The 20,119-nt window shown below is 42.5% G+C and overlaps 1 protein-coding gene across 5 annotated transcripts in view; it reads left to right on the top strand.

The window, feature by feature from the left end:
* Positions 1–20,119, top strand: part of zmym2 (zinc finger, MYM-type 2) — a 160,372-nt gene that overhangs the window by 112,318 nt on the left and 27,935 nt on the right. For all 5 annotated transcript variants that reach the window (XR_013577108.1, XR_013577107.1, XM_078545484.1 and 2 more), the window contains 2 exons: positions 1,151–1,266; positions 1,499–1,670. Coding sequence is in view for 3 of the 5 variants with exons in the window: in XM_078545484.1 (XP_078401610.1) it covers positions 1,151–1,266; positions 1,499–1,670 (288 nt within the window). In the remaining 2 variants the exon portion in view is untranslated. The remainder of the gene's footprint in view (positions 1–1,150; positions 1,267–1,498; positions 1,671–20,119) is intronic.

Raw genomic sequence — 20,119 nt, 5'->3', positions numbered from 1 at the left:
TATTGCCTTGTGGTTTTACTTAATTTAGCCTTCATCTGGTCATACTCCCTTAGCGGAACTTCTTTTTCAGTCCTTCCTAGGTCATTGGTACCCACATGGACCACTACAACTGGACCCTTCTCCCTCTACTCAAAGTTCCTTTGCACCCCTGAGAAAATGTCCTAATCCTGGCACCAGTTAAGAACAAAGCTTTTGAGGTTCTTTCTCTCGCTTGCAGAGAACAGTATCTATCCCCCGTAACTATGCTGTCCCCTACTATAACTTCTTTCTTTTAATTCTCCATCCAAGCCCTCTCCCCATTGAACTATCAACTCAGCATTACAATTGTATTGACTCCTTCCTACGTCCAGTCTCTCCCAAGGGCAGGTGGCAAGATACCAGAAGCTTCCCCCCACTATCAACCAGTTTCCCTTCTCACCTCCTACTTCTATCCTCCCTTCCCATTCGCTTCCCTCAAGACCTGTTAGTTTTCAAATTTCAACATGTGCCTTTCTTAAAAGAGATCTAATTATGATGTCTGCCATTCTTGCTTTATGTGCCTCTGTGTGTGTGTGTGTATCGCTCATCTTAATACATATTCTGAAGTGCATAGAACGCAACATAAAAGCTACAATATTTGTATAATTACTACATTAATTAAGGTATCTGCTTGGAAAATAAAGAATCTTGCATCATTTAATCTTTTGAAATTTGACAATTTGAAAAACAAGATTTGGAAAAAAGTTACTGAGCAGGATGTTGAAGATGCTGAAGAAAAATATTCCATTGGTACAGCTGACTGGAGAACCCTGATGCATTCTGGAAGATTAGGCATATTACCCGTGCTCAGATTGTGCAATGCAGATTCAGTTTGCATGGTCCCAGGTTGAGATAAATCTTCAGCCCCAAAACTAGACTTTTAGCAGAGGCCAAGGTCTTGATGTCAAAACATAGACAGTTTAAAACAATTATGAGCAGCAAAGACAAGTCAAGATTTAACCTTTTTATTCACTGAAAATTAGTTGATGGCACACACTATTGCTGTCCTGCCTCTCTCTCTTCCCAGTCTTTGTCACTCATTTTCTTATACACATTTCTCTTTCTAAAGTTTATTTTTTAACTATATCTCTAACATGAAGATTTGTATATATTTCATATTTGCTTATTTCAGAGGAGGATTGGAAGCCTCAGTTGGTTCCTGTGCCTATCCCTGTGCCAGTCTATATACCAATTCCTATGCACATGTATTGTAACAACTATCCAGTACCTGTCTCTATGCCTATACCGGTAAGTTTAGTCTTCAAACATGTACTTAATATGTCGGAAGATAAGCCCTATGGGTAGTTTTTTTTAAAAATTAGAAACACAGTTCGAGTAAATGAAATGGATAAATAGAACCGTTGTTTTACTTTTCTCTTTTCCCTTAATTCCCTAAATTTTAGCCACTGTTTTCTCTTTTCATATTGATAGCTTATTTGTCACAAGATGTGCAACAATTAATGAAATATGTCTGGAGCAGGTACCTGTTCCAGTGTTTCTGCCTACTACCCTAGGGAATGCTGAGAAGATTGTTGAAACAATAGAGGATCTAAAGAGGAAAGTTCCTTCAAATCCGATTGAAGCTGACATACTTGCTATGGCAGAGATGATAGCTGAAGCGGAAAGGAATCCTGTATCTATGGAATTCTGTGGTAAGATTTAATACTTGCTTGAAAGAGGGAAGGAAAGGGGAAAGGATGCAGTGTATGATTACTGTTTCCATAGATGGTTCTGGATAGTAGAAATAAAATTAAAACGGTAGTTTAAATTGAATGCATTACTGGGTTTGCAGTTGTACGCACTACTACTAGAATGCCCCAGGAATACCAATGGAATACCAATGAAGTCTAAATGGATGAATGTATTACGTCATCCAGCACTAACTGTGAAGTCAGAAGATTAAAAGAACTTATTTTGTTATTTGTTACTGCCACAATTTTCTTCCTGTGCTCGCCCAGAAAAAATGTGCTTGTTGAAAACACAAGTCATTCATGATTTTAAAATATCTTTCACTGTTTCATATGCTTTTAAAAAGTTATAAAATTGAAAAGAGGAAATTGAAAAGATTTAAAAATTAAGATGATAGTGTAGCAAAGATTGAAGCAGCAAAACGGAAAAGGAAAATGAGGGCTAAGACCTTTTTATTTATTCATTCATGGGGATGCGGATGTCCTTGGATGACTGCATTGTCCAACCCTAACACCCTTGGGAAGATGGTAGTGAGCTGCCTTGTTGAACCCCTGCAGCCTTTGTGGTTTAGGTACACCCATAGTGCTGTTAGATAGGAAGTTCCAGGATTTTGACTCAGTGATGATGAAGGAACACAACCTATTTCCAGGCCAGCAGGGATGAGAAATTTCCGCCAATTGACAGAATTCTGACTATGGGGTCATGGAATTCTATCCTTCAAAATTTTTCCCAACTTCTGAAATATATTGCACTTTAAACATTTTAAAAGCAACTCTGAGCTACCAAGCCCAACAATAGAAAGGGGACTGACTTGCTATTTCTGTGGAAGTGGGGATGTGTGTGTACACAATCTGCATGCCCTGGCTGCCTGTACATTGTGTTGACTGTGGCTTTGTCAGATATGGTGTACAGGCTGCTGGTTGAGGTGGGAGGAATCGAACGCGGCATGTGAACATCATAAAGCGCGGGGACCGTTATGAGATTGCATATGGCCTGGAGCACAAGAAGGTTGGGCAGGTGGGACATTCCTGAGTATGGCTGCCGACTTGGAGGAAATCAGTGAGGCAGAGGCTTCGGGGATTCTGTCGGAAAGGAGGAGGCTTCAGGGGTTCTGTGGGAAAGGAGGAGGCTTCGGAGGTTCAGTCGGAAAGGGAGAGGCTTCGGGGATTCTGCCGGAAAAGAGGAGGCTTCAGGAATTCTTTCGGAAAGGAGGAGGCTTCAGGGGTTCTGTGGGAAAGGAGGAGGCTTCCAGGGTTCTCTCGGAAAGGGAGAGGCCTCGGATATTCTGTCGGAAAGGAGGAGGCTTCGGGGATCCTGTCAGAAAGGAGGAGGCTTCTGGGGTTCTGTGGGAAAGGAGGAGGTTTCGGGGGTTCTGTGGGAAAGGAGGAGGCTTCGGGGGTTCTGTGGGAAAGGAGGAGGCTTCGGGGTTCTGTGGGAAAGGAGGAGGCTTCGGGGGTTCTGTGGGAAAGGAGGAGGCTCCGGGGGTTCTGTGGGAAAGGAGGAGGCTTCGGGGGTTCTGTGGGAAAGGAGGAGGCTTTGGGGGTTCTGTGGGAAAGGAGGAGGCTTTGGGGGTTCTGTCGGAAAGGAGGCTTCGGGGGTTCTGTGGGAAAGGAGGAGGCTTCGGGGGTTCTGTGGGAAAGGAGGAGGCTTCGGGGGTTCTGTGGGAAAGGAGGAGGTTTCGGGGGTTCTGTGGGAAAGGAGGAGGCTTCGGGGGTTCTGTGGGAAAGGAGGAGGCTTCGGGGGTTCTGTGGGAAAGGAGGAGGCTTCGGGGGTTCTGTGGGAAAGGAGGAGGCTTCGGGGGTTCTGTGGGAAAGGAGGCTTCGGGGGTTCTGTGGGAAAGGAGGAGGCTTCGGGGGTTCTGTGGGAAAGGAGGAGGCTTCGGGGGTTCTGTCGGAAAGGAGGAGGCTTCGGGGGTTCTGTCGGAAAGAAGGCTTCGGGGGTTCTGTCGGAAAGGAGGAGGTTTTGGGGGTTCTGTCGGAAAGGGAGAGGCTTTGCGGGTTTGGTAACCAACGTCTATACAGCTCAGTTTGTGACAGTGCAGCTTTTATTTCCCCTTTCCCCCTGCCAATGGCACCTTTTTAAAGATAACCAATGCATTAAAATATTTTTAAATTATGTGTCACATCATAGCTTATCAATAAAATTGTTTTTTCTGCTTCTTTGAGTGTCTTCAATAAAATTTTATTTGGAAGAGTCATCCTCTTCCAAAGCCTGTGCATTTCAGTTAGAATTAACAAGTTGATTCAAAAATCTTAAAGCAGTGCCCAATTAAAACCCCAAAGGCCCAGAATTTCTCTGAGCAAATTATGCCGATCAGGAAATTCCTACATTCAACCTTTGGATTCTTCTCAACTATATGATGTCAGCCGGGGTCAGCGTGCCCAAGCTTGAGTGAGCATAGTTCACAGTCTTAATGATTATCCATTGTCAACTTCCAAGTCAAGCCTACCCTGGGCAAAGTTTTTTTTCTCTCCCCAATAACCCCAGACCCCCTGTAGGTAACAACTGACGAGAGCCCCCCTTTCAGACTGTTGTCCCTGAAGGCCTCATCTTTGGACCAGTAAGAGAGAGTTTAGGGGTGGGGGACAGTTTTGCTGAACCTTTGTGTGCCAAACTCATTTTTTTGTTTATAAATCACCAAGTAGTAGGCCTTTCCTCTGCTTATGCTCTAATCTCTGTATCCTGTAAAACTGCTTAGCTTTATTGATCAGTAAGAAAAGTTGAACGTGGCTGCATCATTGAAAATTAACAAACAATTGCGTTGACAGAAGACATAGAGCATTCAATTTGTATTTTTTTCAGCAAACTTTGCAAAACAAAAGTATTTATTTTAGAAATGTAGCTTAAATTAGTTTGGACATTGTGGCTGCCACCATATGTTTGGAGAAATTAGTTACAGTGACTCAAAGTTCTTATGTACATAATAGCAATTTGTATTTATAATGGGACTTTAATGTAATAAAATATCCTAAGGTGCCTGTCCTGTCCTGTTTGTAGCTACTCCTACCAGGAGATTCGCTTGTCATGTGGAGGCATTGCATAACTGGGAACCATTATAGATTAGTGAGCATAGGAGTGATAGGTGAACAGGATTTGGTATGATTAAGGATGCATGCAGCAGAGTTTTGGATGACCTCCGCCTGTCAGAAGTGCATTAGAATAGTCAAATCTAGAGGTAACAAAGGTGTGGATGTGGGTTGCAATAGCAGATGAGGTGAGACAGAGGTAGAAATGGGCAATGTTACAGAGGTGGAAATAGGCAATCTTTGTGATGGTGCAGATATGTAGTTGAAAGCTCAACTTAGGATCAGACAGTCTGGTTCTGCCCCAGAGAAGGATGAAATCAGTAGCTAGGGAAAGAAGTTTGTCATGGGGACTGAAGACAATGGCTTCAGTCTTCCCAGTATTTATTTGGAGGAAATTTCTGCTCATCCAGTACTAGATGTCAAACAAGCAGAGGAAGTGGAGGGGTTGAGGGAGGTGATGGCGAAGGAGCTGGGTGTTGTCAGTTTACATATGAAAATTGACATGTTTATAATAGATTACAAGTGATATAAAGCCTTACTTAAGCTTGTGATTTCAACATCTGCCTTTGGAACTGCAGTATGTTCAACTGTTTAAATTGGGTGATGAAGGAAATCAAATTCAGCATGTTATATCAAGGCCTGGAGTTCCCTCCATGGACACAATTGGGAAGTTGGATCCAAAAATGCCCCTATTGCTGGTGCCCATTTTGCCAATGTCACGTCACTCTGAAGTATCTTACCAATCTCGTTTGACAACACCAAAATTTAAAATAAACAAAAATCAAGTTAAACCTTCGGAGCCCAAGGAAAGCACTAAACCTGCACCTTATTTCTTCTTCAATTACGAAAATTTAAGTTGAAATTGCTTCAACCATCATTCATGCACAAGATAAACAGATAGAAATAGGTCATGTTCTGGTATTTATTCATGTATTTACATCACCTTGTTGTACTAACTACATTAAATGCTGAGATCACTTTGGTGATTTGATTAAAATGCATTTTTCCAGAATCTTGACGGTAATAGAAGACAAACACAGGAAAGACTAATGTTTCTACACACTTGAAGTCTAATAATTCCGCCCATTGGAAATGATCTAGAAAAATTTGCATTTACTACAGATCATAAAAAGTGCTGTAATTACATGATTCCTTGTCACAAAAAAATTTCAGACCTCTTTGGCCACTAATTTTTAGAGCTTTTTGTCTTCAGCCGCTCTCATTCCTGAGGTTAGGATGGTGTGTAACATGGAGGTGAACTTGCAAATAGTAGTATTCCCATGTACCTACAGCCCTTGATTTTCCAGGGGGCAGTGATCGAGGGTTTGGAAAGCACTGTCAAAGGAGCCTCGGTGAGCAGCTGCAGTGCATATTGTAGATTGCAGCCACAATGTCCTGATGATGGAATAATTAAATGTTTAAGGTGGTGGATAGAGTGCTAATCAAGCAGGCTGATTTGTCCTAGATGGTATCAAGCTTCTTGAATGTTGTTGGAGCTGCATTCACCCAGGCAGATGGAGGGTATTCCATCACACTCCTCACTTGTGCATTGTAGATGATGGAAAGGCTTTGGGGTTTCAGGAGGTGAGTCACTCACTGGAATACTCAGCCTCTGACCAATTCTTGTAGCCCCAATATTTATGTGCCTGCTCCAGATAAGTTTCTGTTCAATGGTGACCACCCCACCCCATCCCCAGGGTGGTGTTGGTTCGGGATTTGACAGTGGTAATGGAATTGAATGTCAAAGAGAAGTGGTTAAACTTTTGCGGTCAGTGGTCATTTCCCGATATTTGTGTGGCACAAATATTACTTCCATGAGTGTTACTTGTATAGACATTGCTGGGAAGAAATCAAACAGGAGCAACAGTTATGTTTGAAACCTTCTGTTTGAGAGAATATTATAAACTGGGTTGTCTTTAGAACATAGGAACAAGAGTGGGCCATTTGGTCTTCAAGCCTGCTCCACCATTCAATAGGATCATGTCTGATCAGAACAGAACAGACTGAAAGTAGTGTGAGGTATTGTTGAGTCAGTAACTCAAAAGGTAAAAGCCCTGTTTTTAAAGTAGTAATGGTTGCAAAACTGTCAGTATTTACCATTATTATTTTGAATTTCGCAGCAACTTTTGGAATCCACACATGCACAGTGAAATGCAGACGTCCAGAAGGTGTTGTCAGTGATACAATGTTTCTTCAGAGGGTGTGCTGTTGAAATCCTCCCCCCCCCCCCCCCCACCGAATGCAATCAATTAGGAATCATTGAACTGCTGAGAACTTAGGCTCTTAACCTCACTGTAAAAACCCTTGAAAAAGCTGCACTTTGTTAAATGATGTGTAAGTTGGATTTTAACGGCTAAGTTAATAATTATTGCTAGACAACCTCACTGGCTCTGAAAAGGTAATTTTCTATTTGTTGAATGTCTAACTGTTACTTTATGATAAGAAATACACATTTTTTTACATTTTTAATCCTATTTGTATGTTCCAATCATGTATTTTGCTATATGAAATGTAAAAATCAAAAGTGATGGGTTTATTGGTATTTACTACTTGGTCTGCTGTCAGTGAGAATACTTCAGTGAGGTTGGCTGCTTACCTTACTCAATGACATCATTGTTGCTGGGAGATTCCTTGTCTTGACTTGAAACTAGGAAAGTCTGCATCATAGAAGTCAGTAGACCCTTGTGTGCATTGTTCTTCGAGTTCAGCACTGAGTACCCATGCTTCTCTCATACTGCCAAATGCAGCACATAAATTTAAAGTAATCAAAAGAACAAAATTTAGAGAAATCTGTGCCAGAAGTAGTAATGGAAACAGAATCCATAATTAGTTTTACAAGGAAGATGGGTAAGTTGAAAATACAAATTTTGACAGGTATGGTGAAAGCGTTTGGGACTAAATATGTAGCTCTTTTGGAAAATGTAAGATGTAGTGAGCAGAATGATCACTTTTGCTGTAAAGTTCTATGATTCCAAATTGACGGAAATGAACGGCCTGAACTTCCTCGGAGTGGCACTCAGCGTCAGATTGCCACTCCGCCCCCAATTTCTCACCTTAATTTTTCTTTGATCTTATCTCGCCCGGGCTTTTGACTCAGGCCGGTCGAGATCCAGGCAGTGCAGCGCATCCCCAGGGCCTAGCGTCAAAATGTGGGAAAGTCGAACTGAAGGAGGCCATGCCCCAATTTTATGGTACCAGCTGCCGTAAACCAGGGAAGTTTAAAGGTCTTTGACTGTCCAGGGAGAAGGTTAGTGTCTAAGGTAAGTGGATAGGATTCAGGGGGATTGGGGGGATCAGAGGTTGGGGGAGAATTGGGGGTGTGGGGGGAATCGGAGGTTGGGGGAGGGTGTTGGGCCTTGAGGGTTGCAGGGGGTTCGGGCCTCGGGTCAAATTGGGGCCTGGTGGTTGGTGGTTGTGGAGGATGGGGCCTGGTGGGGGGGTGTTTGGGCCTTGGGGGGGTGCGGGGTCGGGCCTTCAGGGGTGGCGGTGGGAGGGGTTGGGCCTGAGGTGGCGTTGGGGGGATGTCAGGCTTCTGGTCAGGCCTCGGGGGTGGGGAGAGGGTGTTGTGCCTCTAGGGGGCGTGGGGGTGAGACTCAGGCCTGCCAAGGTAGTGGGGAGAGAAGTCCCATTGGGGGGGTGGGGGAGACCCCCTGGGCCGTCGGGGGAGGGGGTGGTTGGAGTCCTGTGGGTGCGGTAGTTGGAGGGGGATGGGGTGGTTGAGTGTGTCCCATGGGAAGTGGTAGTCAGGAAATGCGTGGAGTCCTTGTCATGGGTATGGAGGGGGGTGCGGGTTGGTCTGGGTCTATAGAATAGTTACCCAGAAGTTAGAAGTGTTTTTAATCCTCCTAACCTTTTGTGGGTAACTACTGGTGTAACCCAGCCGGGACCAACCAAAGTCTGCGATTTAAATCGTATTTTCAGATAGCTTCCAGTGCAGGGCAATTGCCCAGGGGAAGTTTGCACTTCAGGGCAATTGCTGTGCAAACTTTACCTGGAAACATCCGAGGAGGATTCCCAGCACATCTTTGGGGCACCCCCCCACCCCCAGTACAACTCTGGGGAGCTCGGAAGATACGGCCCTAAAATGAAAATTATGTGCAAACAGAATTCTGGAGAGACGAGAAGGATTGAAGCTGAAATCAGATACATAAAAGATTTTAATTTAACAATAGTAAATGAAATAAAATGGGAGATGGTTCCAGTGCTACTGCACAGACACAGGAATAGAGAAGCAGAGGGAGGACATAGAATGACTGCCTACAGCCAGTGCAGGAAGGGGTAGAAGTGAGAATGTACTTGTACTAGAGTATATTGAAAAATTGATAAAAATTAGATTTGGTCTGAAAACGTTATTGTAACTCGAGTGGATAAATCACTGGGTATCAAGAAAGTAGACAGATTTTGTGCAAATATAAGGATGCTGCAAAATCATACATTAAAAAATTCAGAATAGGAAGAGGCTATTTGACCAATGTTTGTGCTAAATCTACAACTGATCTTCTTCACAATACCCGTTGCCCATTTCCCTATTTCTATTTATAATTCTTTTTCAAAAATTTATCTAACTCTTACTTCACGTATATTGGGAGTGAAGTTTGACTTAGGCAATAGCAAATTGACAGCACATTTTTACCTTGAATGGTAGAGTGTAAAAATGGACTGCCGATTAGCTGCCGCTCATTTCCATAACTATCCAAGACAAATTTCACTCCAGTATAGATTAAAAGAGTTGGAAAAGGGGTCAAGGTAAATTACGCTTCCATTATCTTTGTAAACCATTTCACTTTAATTACCATCCGAAGGCCAAGGGGGAGGCGCAAAATTTCTAACTTCCCCCTTCAAATTTCTAAAGATGATTTAAAGTCTGTGTCCCCTTCTCAATTTGCCAATCGGTGTGATTTGAGTTTTCATTGCTTCCATTTCAAAACCTTTAGTAGATTCTTCTTTAGCCACTTTCAGCATTCAGGTGAAAATCCCAAATATTTTCATTCTTTCTTCATAAACTTTGGCCTCTAATTCATACAAATTAGGAGCAGGAGTAGGCCATTCAGCCCCTTGAGTCAGTTCCACCATTTGATATGATCTGCCTGTGACCTCAACCCTGTAACCTTTGATGTGGCACCTTATCAAATGCCTTTTGGAAATCCAAGTACACCCCTTTATCCATGCAGGTTTCCCTTTATACACATTGCCTGATATCCTCAAAGGACTCCAATTAATTAGTCAACCGTGATTTCCCTTTCACAAAACTGTGCTGACTGCCTGATTGCTTTGAGATTTTCCAAGTGCCCTGCTATAGCCTCCTTAATAATAGATTGTAGCATTTTGCCTATGACAGATGTTAGGCTAACTGACCTGTAGTTCACTGCTTTCTGTCTCCTTCCTTTCTTGAATAGAGGCATTACCACCAGGCCCACTTTGCTAATTTCCAAGCTGATGAGACTTTTCCAGAATCTAGGAAATTTCAGAAAATTACAACCAGCGCATCTGCTATCTCCGCAACCACTTCTTTAAGACCCTTCGATACAGGCCATCAGGTTCTGGAGACTTGCCAGTTCTAATTATTTTCTCAGTACCCTTTCCCTGGTGATTGTAATTGTTTTAAGTTCGTGTCTCCCTTTCACCTCTTGATTTACAAGTATTCCTAGGATGTTATTTGTGTCTTCTACAGCAAAGACACACAAAATATCTATTAAATGCTTCTGCTATTTCCTTATGTCCCATTATTAATTCCACAGTCTCACTTTCTAAACTACCAATGCTAACTTTAGTTACTCTTTTCCTTTTTAAATACTTGTAGAAACTCTTACTATCTGACTTTCTCTCATACTCTAATTTATCCCTCCTTTTTTTTAGTCATTCTTTGCTGGTTTTTAAATTCTGTCCAACCCTCTGACCTACCACTAATCTTCGTAGATATAATGCTACCTTTAGCTTACTTAATTAGCCACGGATAGTGCATCTTCTAGAGTCTTTCTTTCTCACTGGAATATATCTTTGCTCTGTGTTAGGAAATATTTCCCTAAATTTCTGGCATTGCATCTCTACTGAATTATCCCTTAACCTAACTTCCCAGTTCACTTTAGCTAACTTTGTCTTCATACCTTTGTTTATTTAATTTTAAAACATTAGTCTTGGACCTACTCTTCTCTCCCTCAAACTGAATTCACTCATGTTATGATTATTGCTGCATAGAGGTTCCTTTATTATGAGGTCATTAACTAATCCTATCTCACTGCACATTGCCAGGCCTAGAATAGCCTCCTCTCTGGTTGGCTCTAGAATGTCCTACTCCGAGAAATTGCTCCGAAAACACTATATGGACTCACCTTCCTGGCAACCATTACCAATCTGATTTGTCCAATTTATATGTAGGTTAAAATCACCCATGATAATTACCATGCCTTTCTTACATGCTCCATTATTTCTTCCTGTATACCCATTCCTACAGCATAGTTACTGTTAGGGGACCTACAAACTACTCTTACAAGTGACCTTTGCTATTTCTTATCTCTACCCAAACTGATTCTATATCTTGATCTTTGGAACTAAGGGTCATTTCTCATATTGTACTATTGTCATCCTTAAATAACAGAACCACCTCACCACTTTTTCCTAGCTTCCTATGTGAAAGGTCAAGTACCCTTGAATATTCAGGTCCCAGCCTTAGTCACCTTGCAGCCACTTCTCCAATGTAAATTTTTTTCCATTTGAGCTGACAATTCACCTATTTTGTTACAAATGCTACTTGCATTTAGGTATAGAGCCTTTTAACTATTTTTGTAAACTCTGGCCTTAACTGCTGGTGCACGCTTAAGTTTGTACACTCTGTCCCTTCCTACCATGCTCTGATTATCGTTACCCTTATTGCTACCTTGTTCTCTTGCCTTGTCCTTTCCCCTTAGTTTACTACATCCTCCCTCGCATGATCCCTCACCCCCACTATTTAGTTTAAAGCCCCCCTCTACCACCCTTGTTATACGACTCACCAGAACACAGGTCCCAACACGGTTCAGGTGAAGAGCATCCCAACGGTACAGCTCTTGCTTTTCCCAGTACTGATCTCAGTGCTCCATGAATCAAAATCCATTTCTCCAACACCATCTTTGAACCATGCATTCAAATCCCTAATCATATTTATCCTACCATTTTGCTCGTGACTCGGGTAGTAATCCAGATGTTATTAACTATGTAATAGGTTGTTGATACCTATGTGGACCATGACAACTGGATCCTCCCCCTCCTATTGCAAGTTTCTGTTCCACCCTAAGCAGATACTTTAAACCCTGGCACTGGGCAGGCAACACAGCCTTTGGGACTCTTACTGACTGGTACAGAAAACTGTGTCTACTCCCTTGACCAAACTATCCTCTACTACCACTACATTCCTATTCACTCCCCCCACTTGAATGGCTTCCTGTACTACGTTGCCATCATGAGTTCATTCACCCACCTTGCATTCCCCAATCTCATCCGTACAAGATGCAAGAACCTTAAATCAAAAGCTGCAGATGCTAGAAATCTGGAAGAAAAACAGAAAATGCTGGAAAAACTCAGTAGGTCTGGCAGCATCAGTGGAGAAACCGAGTTAATGTTTCGAGTCCAATATGACCTTTGAAGAAGAGTCATATTGAACACAAAACGTTAACTCTGTTTCTTTCTCCATAGATACTACCAGACCTGCTAAGTTTTTCCAGCAACCTCACCTGTTGGGTAATTGCAAAGGCTGAGGATTCTCGATTTCTACCTTCTCGATCGCCATACCTATTTACTCATAGTCACACCCATCTGTCCCTGACCATGGACAAAATCAGAAGACCCTAGCCTTAGGATTGTGACTGCCTTCTGGAACAAAGCACCCAGTAACTCCCCCCCCCCCCTTCGATAAATCAAAGTGTCTGATGATTCAGACTCCAGCTCAGTAACTCTGAGGTGAAGTTCCTCAAGCTGCAGGCACTTACTGCAGATGTGTTTGCCTTGGATCACACTGATGACCACCAGCTCCAACATACTGCAGTTGTAGCACATCAGCTACCAGACATCGCTATTCTGTTATAATTAGCTAATTAATTATTTTCTTAATTAAATTTTTATTAGTATGCCTAGCCTTGCTTATGCTTATATTATTATTTCAATTAATCTTCTTCTTACCCCAATTGAAATTCCCTAGTTTAGATTACATAAATAGAAAATACTCAGCAGCAAATCAACCTATCTGTTTCTCTGTGATGTCATACCTTGATATTTCATTCTGAGCTCTGACTGGTTAGCTGTTTTAGCCGTTCACTCCCCAAGCCTTGCCGTATTATCCGCTCGGCCCCAAAGCCTCGCCACTTTAGCCCCGAAGCCTCGCCGCTTTATCCACTCGGCCTCGAAGCCTCGCTGCTTTATCCGCTCGGCCCCGAAGCCTCGCCGCTTTATCCGCTCGGCCCAGAAGCCTCGACGCTTTAGCCCCTCGGCTGCTCTGTTTTCTCTATTATTATTGTTTTTTCTGTTTTGACTGACTTTAACATGCTTTCTATATAATACAGCCCCAGAACTGCAAGTACTACTCCCAACTGTGGCCTACCCACTATCTTGTACAATTTCCAACATCAGTTTTTTTTTTCTTTTAATTTCAATACCTCTGTATATAAAACTACGCTCGTGTCCTTTCTACTTGGTCTCAATTTTAACCATTAAGAATCAGGCATTGAAGTTAGTTGTGTGACTTACCTGAATATTGATACTTTTAGCATCTTAGTAAAATGCTAACAGCGGAGGATGGCCAACATGCAAACATATGAAATAGGAGCAGACCTAGGCCATTCGGCCCTTCGAGCCTTCTCCGCCATTTATTAAAATCATGGCTGATCTGTTTGTGTTTTGAAACCCACGTTCCCTTCTACCCTGATAAACTTAGATTCTTGTTAGGCAAGGGAATCAACTGCTTCTGCCTTAAAAATATTCAATGGCCCTGTCTCCACCAACTTCTGAGGCAGAGAGTTCCAAAGTCACACAACCCTCTGAGAGAAAAAAAATTCCCCTCATCTCTGTCCTACTACGGCAACCCCTAATTTTAAAACAATGCCCCCTAGTTCTGGACTCACCTAGGAAAAATCCTTTCCACATCCACCTTGTCAATACCGTTCAGGATCTTATATAATTCAATCAAGTCACCTTTCACTCTTCTAAACTTCAATGGAAAGAAGCCCAGCCTGTCCAAGCTTTCATCATAAGGCAACCCGCTCATTCCAGGTATCAATCAAGTAAGCCCCCTCTGAATCGTCTCCAACGCATTTGCATCTTTCCTTAAATAAAGGGTCCAAAACCGCGCACAATATTCGAGATGTGGCCTCACCAATGCTCTGTATAACTGAAGCATAACATCCTTACTTTTATATTCAACTCCTCTTGTAATAAGGGATAACATCCCATTAATTCTTAATTATTTGTATCTGCATACTAACTTTTTGTGACTCATGCACTGGAACACCTAGATCCCTTTGCAGCTCAAATTCTGCAGCCGTTCTCCATTTAAGTGATACTCTGCTTTTTATTCTTCCTACCAAAGTGAACAACTTCATATTTTCCCACATTATGCTCCATCTGCCATATTTTTGCTCACTCAATCAACCTATCTATATCCGTCTGCAACCTCCTTATATCCTCTTCACAACATACTTTCCTACCTATCTTTGTGTCATCTGTGTATTTAGCTATCATGCCTTCACTCCCCTCATCTAAGTCATTAATATTAATTGTAAAAAGTTGAGGCCCCAGCCCCTGCAGGACTCCACTCGTCACATCCTGCCAAAAAAGAAAAAGACCCATTTATGCATAACCTGTTTTCTGCCAGTCAGCCAATCTTCTGTCCATGCTAATATGTAACCCCCATACCATGAGCTTTTATTTTCCACAATAACCTTTGATGTGGCACCTAATCAAGTGCCTTCTGGAAATCCAAGAGCAGCACATCTATGGCTCCCCATTATCCACAGCGCATGTTACTCCTTCAAAGAACTCCAATAAATTGGTTAAACATGATTTCCCTTTCACAAAACCATGCTTACTCTTCCCGATTACCTTGAGTTTTTTTAAGTGCCCAGCTATAACCTCCTTAATCATCGATTCTAACACTTTCCCCACGACAGACATCAAGCTAACTGGCCTGAAGTTCCCTGTTTTGTGCCTCCCTCCCTTCTTGAATAAAGGGGTTATGTTTGCTACTTTCCAGTCTGATGGAACCTTTCTAGAATATAGGGAATTTTGGAAAATTAACACCAACGCATCGACTACCTCAGCCGCCTCTTTTAAGACCCTAGGGTGAAGTCCATCAGGACCCAGAGACTTGCCAGCCTGCTCAGCTTGCTCAGTACCGCTTCCCTAGTGATTGTAATTTCACCAAGTTTCTTTCTCCCTTCCACCTTCCGATTTACAGCTATTACTGTAATGTTTTTTTGTATCCTCTGTGGTGAAGAAAGAAGCAAATTACTTGTTCATTTTATCAGCCATTTTCTTATTATCTAACATTAACTCCCCACTGTCACTCTCTAGAGGACCAACGCTCTCTTTACTCTTTTCCTTTTTAAGTACCTGCAGAAACTCTTGCTATCAGTTTTTACATTTCTAGCTAGCATCCTCTCATAGTCTAATTTCTTACTCCTGATTAACCTTTTAGTCATTCTCTGCCGTTCTTTATATTCTGACCAATCATCTGACCCGCCACTTGACTTTGCACAGTTAAATGCTTTTTCCTTAAGTTTGATGCTTTCCTTCGTTAGTTAACCATGGATGGTGGGTCCTCCCTTTAGAATTTTTCTTTATCTTAGGGATATACTTATTCTGAGTGTTTTGAAATATCCCCTTAAATGTCAGCCACTGCTTTTCTATATGATTTATCCCCTAGCCTCGTATCCCAGTTCACTTCAGCTTTCTCAGCTTTCATGTCCACATAGTTGCCCTTATTTAAGTTTAAAATACTAGCCTTAGACCCACTCTTCTCCCTTTCAAACTGGCTGTAAAATTCAATCACATTGTGGTCACTGCTACCTAAGGGTGACTCTGAGGTCATTAATTAATCCTGTCACATTACACAATACCAAGTCTAATATAACCTGCTCTATGGTTAGTTCTAGAACGTGCTGCTCTAGAAACTATCTTGAAAGCATTCTATGAACTCCTCATCCAGACTATGACTGCCAATCTGATTTTTCCAGTTTATATGTAGACTAAAATCACCCATGATTATAGCCGCCCCTTTATCACAAACTTCCAATATTTTTTATTGTACTTTGTCCTAAATTGTAGGGGGTTAGGGGGTCTGTAGACCACTCTCACCAGTGACTTCTTTCCCCATTATTCCTCCTCTCCACCCAAACAGAATCTACATTCTGATCTTCTGAACCAAGGTCATGTCTGAACCAAGGTCATCCCTAACTGTTGCACCAATGCAACATGATTAGCAGTACTACCCCTCCACCTTTACCTAGCTTCCTATTCTTTTTGTTATCTTTGTAACATCTAATCTTGACCATTGGTGTATTATCTTCCTGCCCCTTCCAGCTATTCTATGACCCTTATTTCCCTTATTACTATTATGGTTTCCGGCCTTGAATCTACCCCTTGATTTGCCAAATCTACCCAAGCTTGACTCCTCAGCCTTCTTGTTTAGTTGAAAGACCTCCCTACTTCCCTAGTTATGTGATTTACTAGAACACTCGTCCCAGCATGGTTCAGGCATAGACCATCACAACGGTACAGTCCCCACTTTCCCCAGTACTGCTGCCAGTGCCCCACAAACTGGAACCCATTTCGCCCACACCAGTCTTTCAGCCACGTATTCATCTCTCTAAGATTATTTGCCATATGCCAATTTACACGTGGCTCAGGTAATCCAGAGATTATTACCTTTGAGGTTCTGCTTCTTAATTTGGTACCTAGCTACTCATACTGACTATGCAGAGCCTCCTTCCTTGACTTGCCTATGTCATTGGTACCTACATGGTACCTACATGACAGCTGGATCCTGCCCCTCCCACTGCAAGTTCCTCTCCAGCCCTGAGCAGATGCCCTGAACTCTGGCACTGGGCAGGCAACACAGCCTTCTGGACTCTCACCCTATGGTGCAGAGAACAGTGTCAATCACTATACCGTCCTCTACTACCACTACATTTCTGTTTGCTCCCCCTGCTTGAGCCGTTTCCTGTACCATGGTGCCATGGCCAGCCTCCTCATCCACCTTGCAGAACTCGCTTTCATCCACACAGATTGTGAGCACCTCAAACCTGTTTGACAATTGCAAAGTCTATGGCTCCTCCACTACTGTCTGCACGCTCTCATTACCTGCCTCACTCATGGTCACATCCTCCTGTCCCTCACTGCTGACCAAATCAGACGACCTTATTCTAAGAGGCCTGACCATCTTCCGGAATAAAGTGTCCAGGTGCTTCTCCCCTCCCTTATGTTGCGCAGTGTCTGCAGTTCGGCTTCCAGATCAATAATCCCGACCCGGAATTCCTGTAGCCGCTTACAATTTCTGCAGATGTGATTGTCCTGGATCGCCTTGGTGTCCAAAAGCACCCACGTTCCAGAGTGCAACATAACACCTGTCCTGCCATTGTCACTTATGTTATTTAGTTAACTTAATTTAATTACTTAATTAACTTAGAATAATTCCTATGTATACCAGACCTCTTTACCCCAAGCACCAAATTCCCATGTAAACTTAATTCGTTACTCACCTTGGTCTTCATCTCACTGCGGTGTAGTCGCCTGTCTCCTCGTAGGGCCCTAACTGAGCTGAAAGAAGAGGACATGCAATGATTTGCAAATATAGACCTACAAAAAGAGATGAAGTGGCTTTATTGATGCAGCATGGCTTGGTCCTGGAGATTAATTTGCACTTGGGGTCCCGTGATCATTAAATTCAATATTGTTGTCAAAGCTAAAAACGAAAACAACTATGTTGAGGGAACTTTAAAGAAAGGGAATATAAATAGTTCAATTTTAAAAAAGGTGCAGGAACGGGGAGACCTGGGGGCTCACATGAAATAATTTTTGAAGCTGGCAGGAGCAGTTGATACGGCTGCTCTTTTAAAAGAAATATGGCTTTATAAATAGAGGCATGGAGTACAAAAGCAAGAAGGTTATGATAAACCTATACAATTCACTGGTTAGGCCTCAGCCTAAGGATGTTGGGGTCACTCTGTGCAGTGCCTCAGCCGTTGATATTGGATTTAAATCTGGCGATATCCCAACACAGCTGGTTACTTTGTAATACCTGAACAAGTGGTTACACACTACACTACAGATCACTGTTATGGTTGAATATGTGTCTTCCAAAGGAACCAAGTTGTAAATGATAATACTACAGACTTAAAGAATATTCTTATAGGTGTGTTTTTCTGTAGTGGCTGTGAACTAAATTAAAGGTTGAGTATTGAAGGAAACGAGCGACTTTAGAGGTTCCCTGATTTTATGGTTGATTACAGAGAATATTTGAGAGAATCAGGTACAATGGGAACGCTTAAAGAAATATCTGATAACCACTGAAGTGATTTAAATCCCATTGTGTACTTTTTTGTTTAAATTTCTATGTTTCCATGTTGCGTAAATTTAAAAACTTAGTTAACGAAATCCTGTTATTTGTAGTGCTTCTCACCCAAATACAAATCTGAAATAGAAGCGAGGATACAGAACAAAGACCTTTTCCTGCCATTTTTAATGTATCCTGCTGTACTATGGGGAGACAAACGGTACTCTGGGCCCTGAAACACAGGTTGTACATATGCCGTAGCCCGGCTGTTATGACTTGCAGTCAGTCAAACCATTGTCTGTGTCCTGTGGTCTTTCCGCTGTTCAAAATGCAAGCTTTGATGCTGGTTGTTGTAGAAACATGCTCTGGAAGGCTTCTTAGTCAAACAAAACGAACTTTATTTACACGAGAGCTTCTGTGGCTGCTTGTATCCAGCCAGCTCTACATAAAGCCATCCTTTCCTAGGGAACCCCTCCCTAGAATTTATTTCCCTGCGCTAGCCACACAATGGTTGAATAAATCACTTGACCACCGACTCAGTTGAACTGATCTTAAAGTGACAGTCATCACAGCTGTGAAGTTGACAGCATTGGGGCCAACAAAAATTGCCTGGAATCCCAAAAATCCACTGGGGTGGGGGAGAGAGAAAGCAACCACAACTATTTGGAGAGTTCATGTTGGCCTGTAGTGTGCGCTGTTGTGTAATGTGTTTTGTTCTGGGAGTCAGGCAGCTTTTCTACTTCTCCCTGAGGACTGTGCTTTAACAGTGTGGTGTGGGACTCAGTGACTGAAATAAGTTTGGTTTTATTTTTATTATTTTTGTAACTTGTGTATTGTAAAAAAGTCATAAAATTGTACAGAAACTGTAGTTAGATGTTAGTTATATCAGCGATGTTTTTATTGAATCAGTGGTATTTATTTGATGTTTCTCCTACCAGTCAATACAGTAGAAATGTCACAGATCTAGTTTTTATTTAAATCTTTCTGTATGTTTTTTGATTTATAAATTGTTGGGGTTTAGTGAAACTGAGACAATCAACTAGAATAGTTGATCATCTCAGGTAAGTCATCTCTACTCCAGGACATCACTGCAGGAGTTCCTGAGGGTAGTGTCCTTAGCCCAACCATCTTCAGCTGCTTCATCAATGGACCTTCCTTCCATCATAAGGTCAGAAGTGGGGGAGTTTGCTGATGATTGCACAATGTTCAGCACCATTCGTGACTCCTCAGATACTGAAGCAGTCTATGTCCAAATGCAGCAAGGCCTGGACAATATCCAGGCTTAACCTGACAAGTGGCAAGTAACATTAGCACCACACAAGTGTCAGGCAATAACCATCTCAAACAAGAGAGAATCCAACCATCGCCCCTTGACGTTCAATGGCATAACCATTGCTGAATCCCCCACTGTCAACTTCTTGGGGGCTACCATTGACCAGAAACTAAACTAGACTAGCCAAATAAATAATGTGGCTACAACAGCGGGTCAGAGGTTAGGAATTCTGCGACGAGTAACTCGCCTCCTGATGCCCAAAGCCTGTCCACCATCTACAAGGCACAAGTCAGGAGTGTGATGGAATACTCTCCACTTTCCTGGATGAGTGCAGCTCCCACAACACTCAAGAAGCTTGACACTATCCAGGACAAAGCAGCCCACTTGATTGGCACCACATCCACAAACATTCACTCCCTCAACCACTGATGCACAGTAGCAGCAGTGTGTACCATCTACAAGATGCACTGCAGGAATTCACCAAGGCTTCTTCGACAGCACCTTCCAAACCCACGACCACTACCACCTAGAAGGACAAGGGCAGCAGATAGATTGGAACACCACCACCTGGAAGTTCCCCTCCAAGTCACTCACCAT

This window comes from Cetorhinus maximus, chromosome 7 (assembly GCF_964194155.1).
Source record: "Cetorhinus maximus chromosome 7, sCetMax3.hap1.1, whole genome shotgun sequence".
In the NCBI taxonomy this organism is placed as follows: domain Eukaryota; kingdom Metazoa; phylum Chordata; class Chondrichthyes; order Lamniformes; family Cetorhinidae; genus Cetorhinus; species Cetorhinus maximus.
Note: the sequence above shows the minus strand (reverse complement) of the source record. Positions and strands in the feature narration are given on the sequence as shown.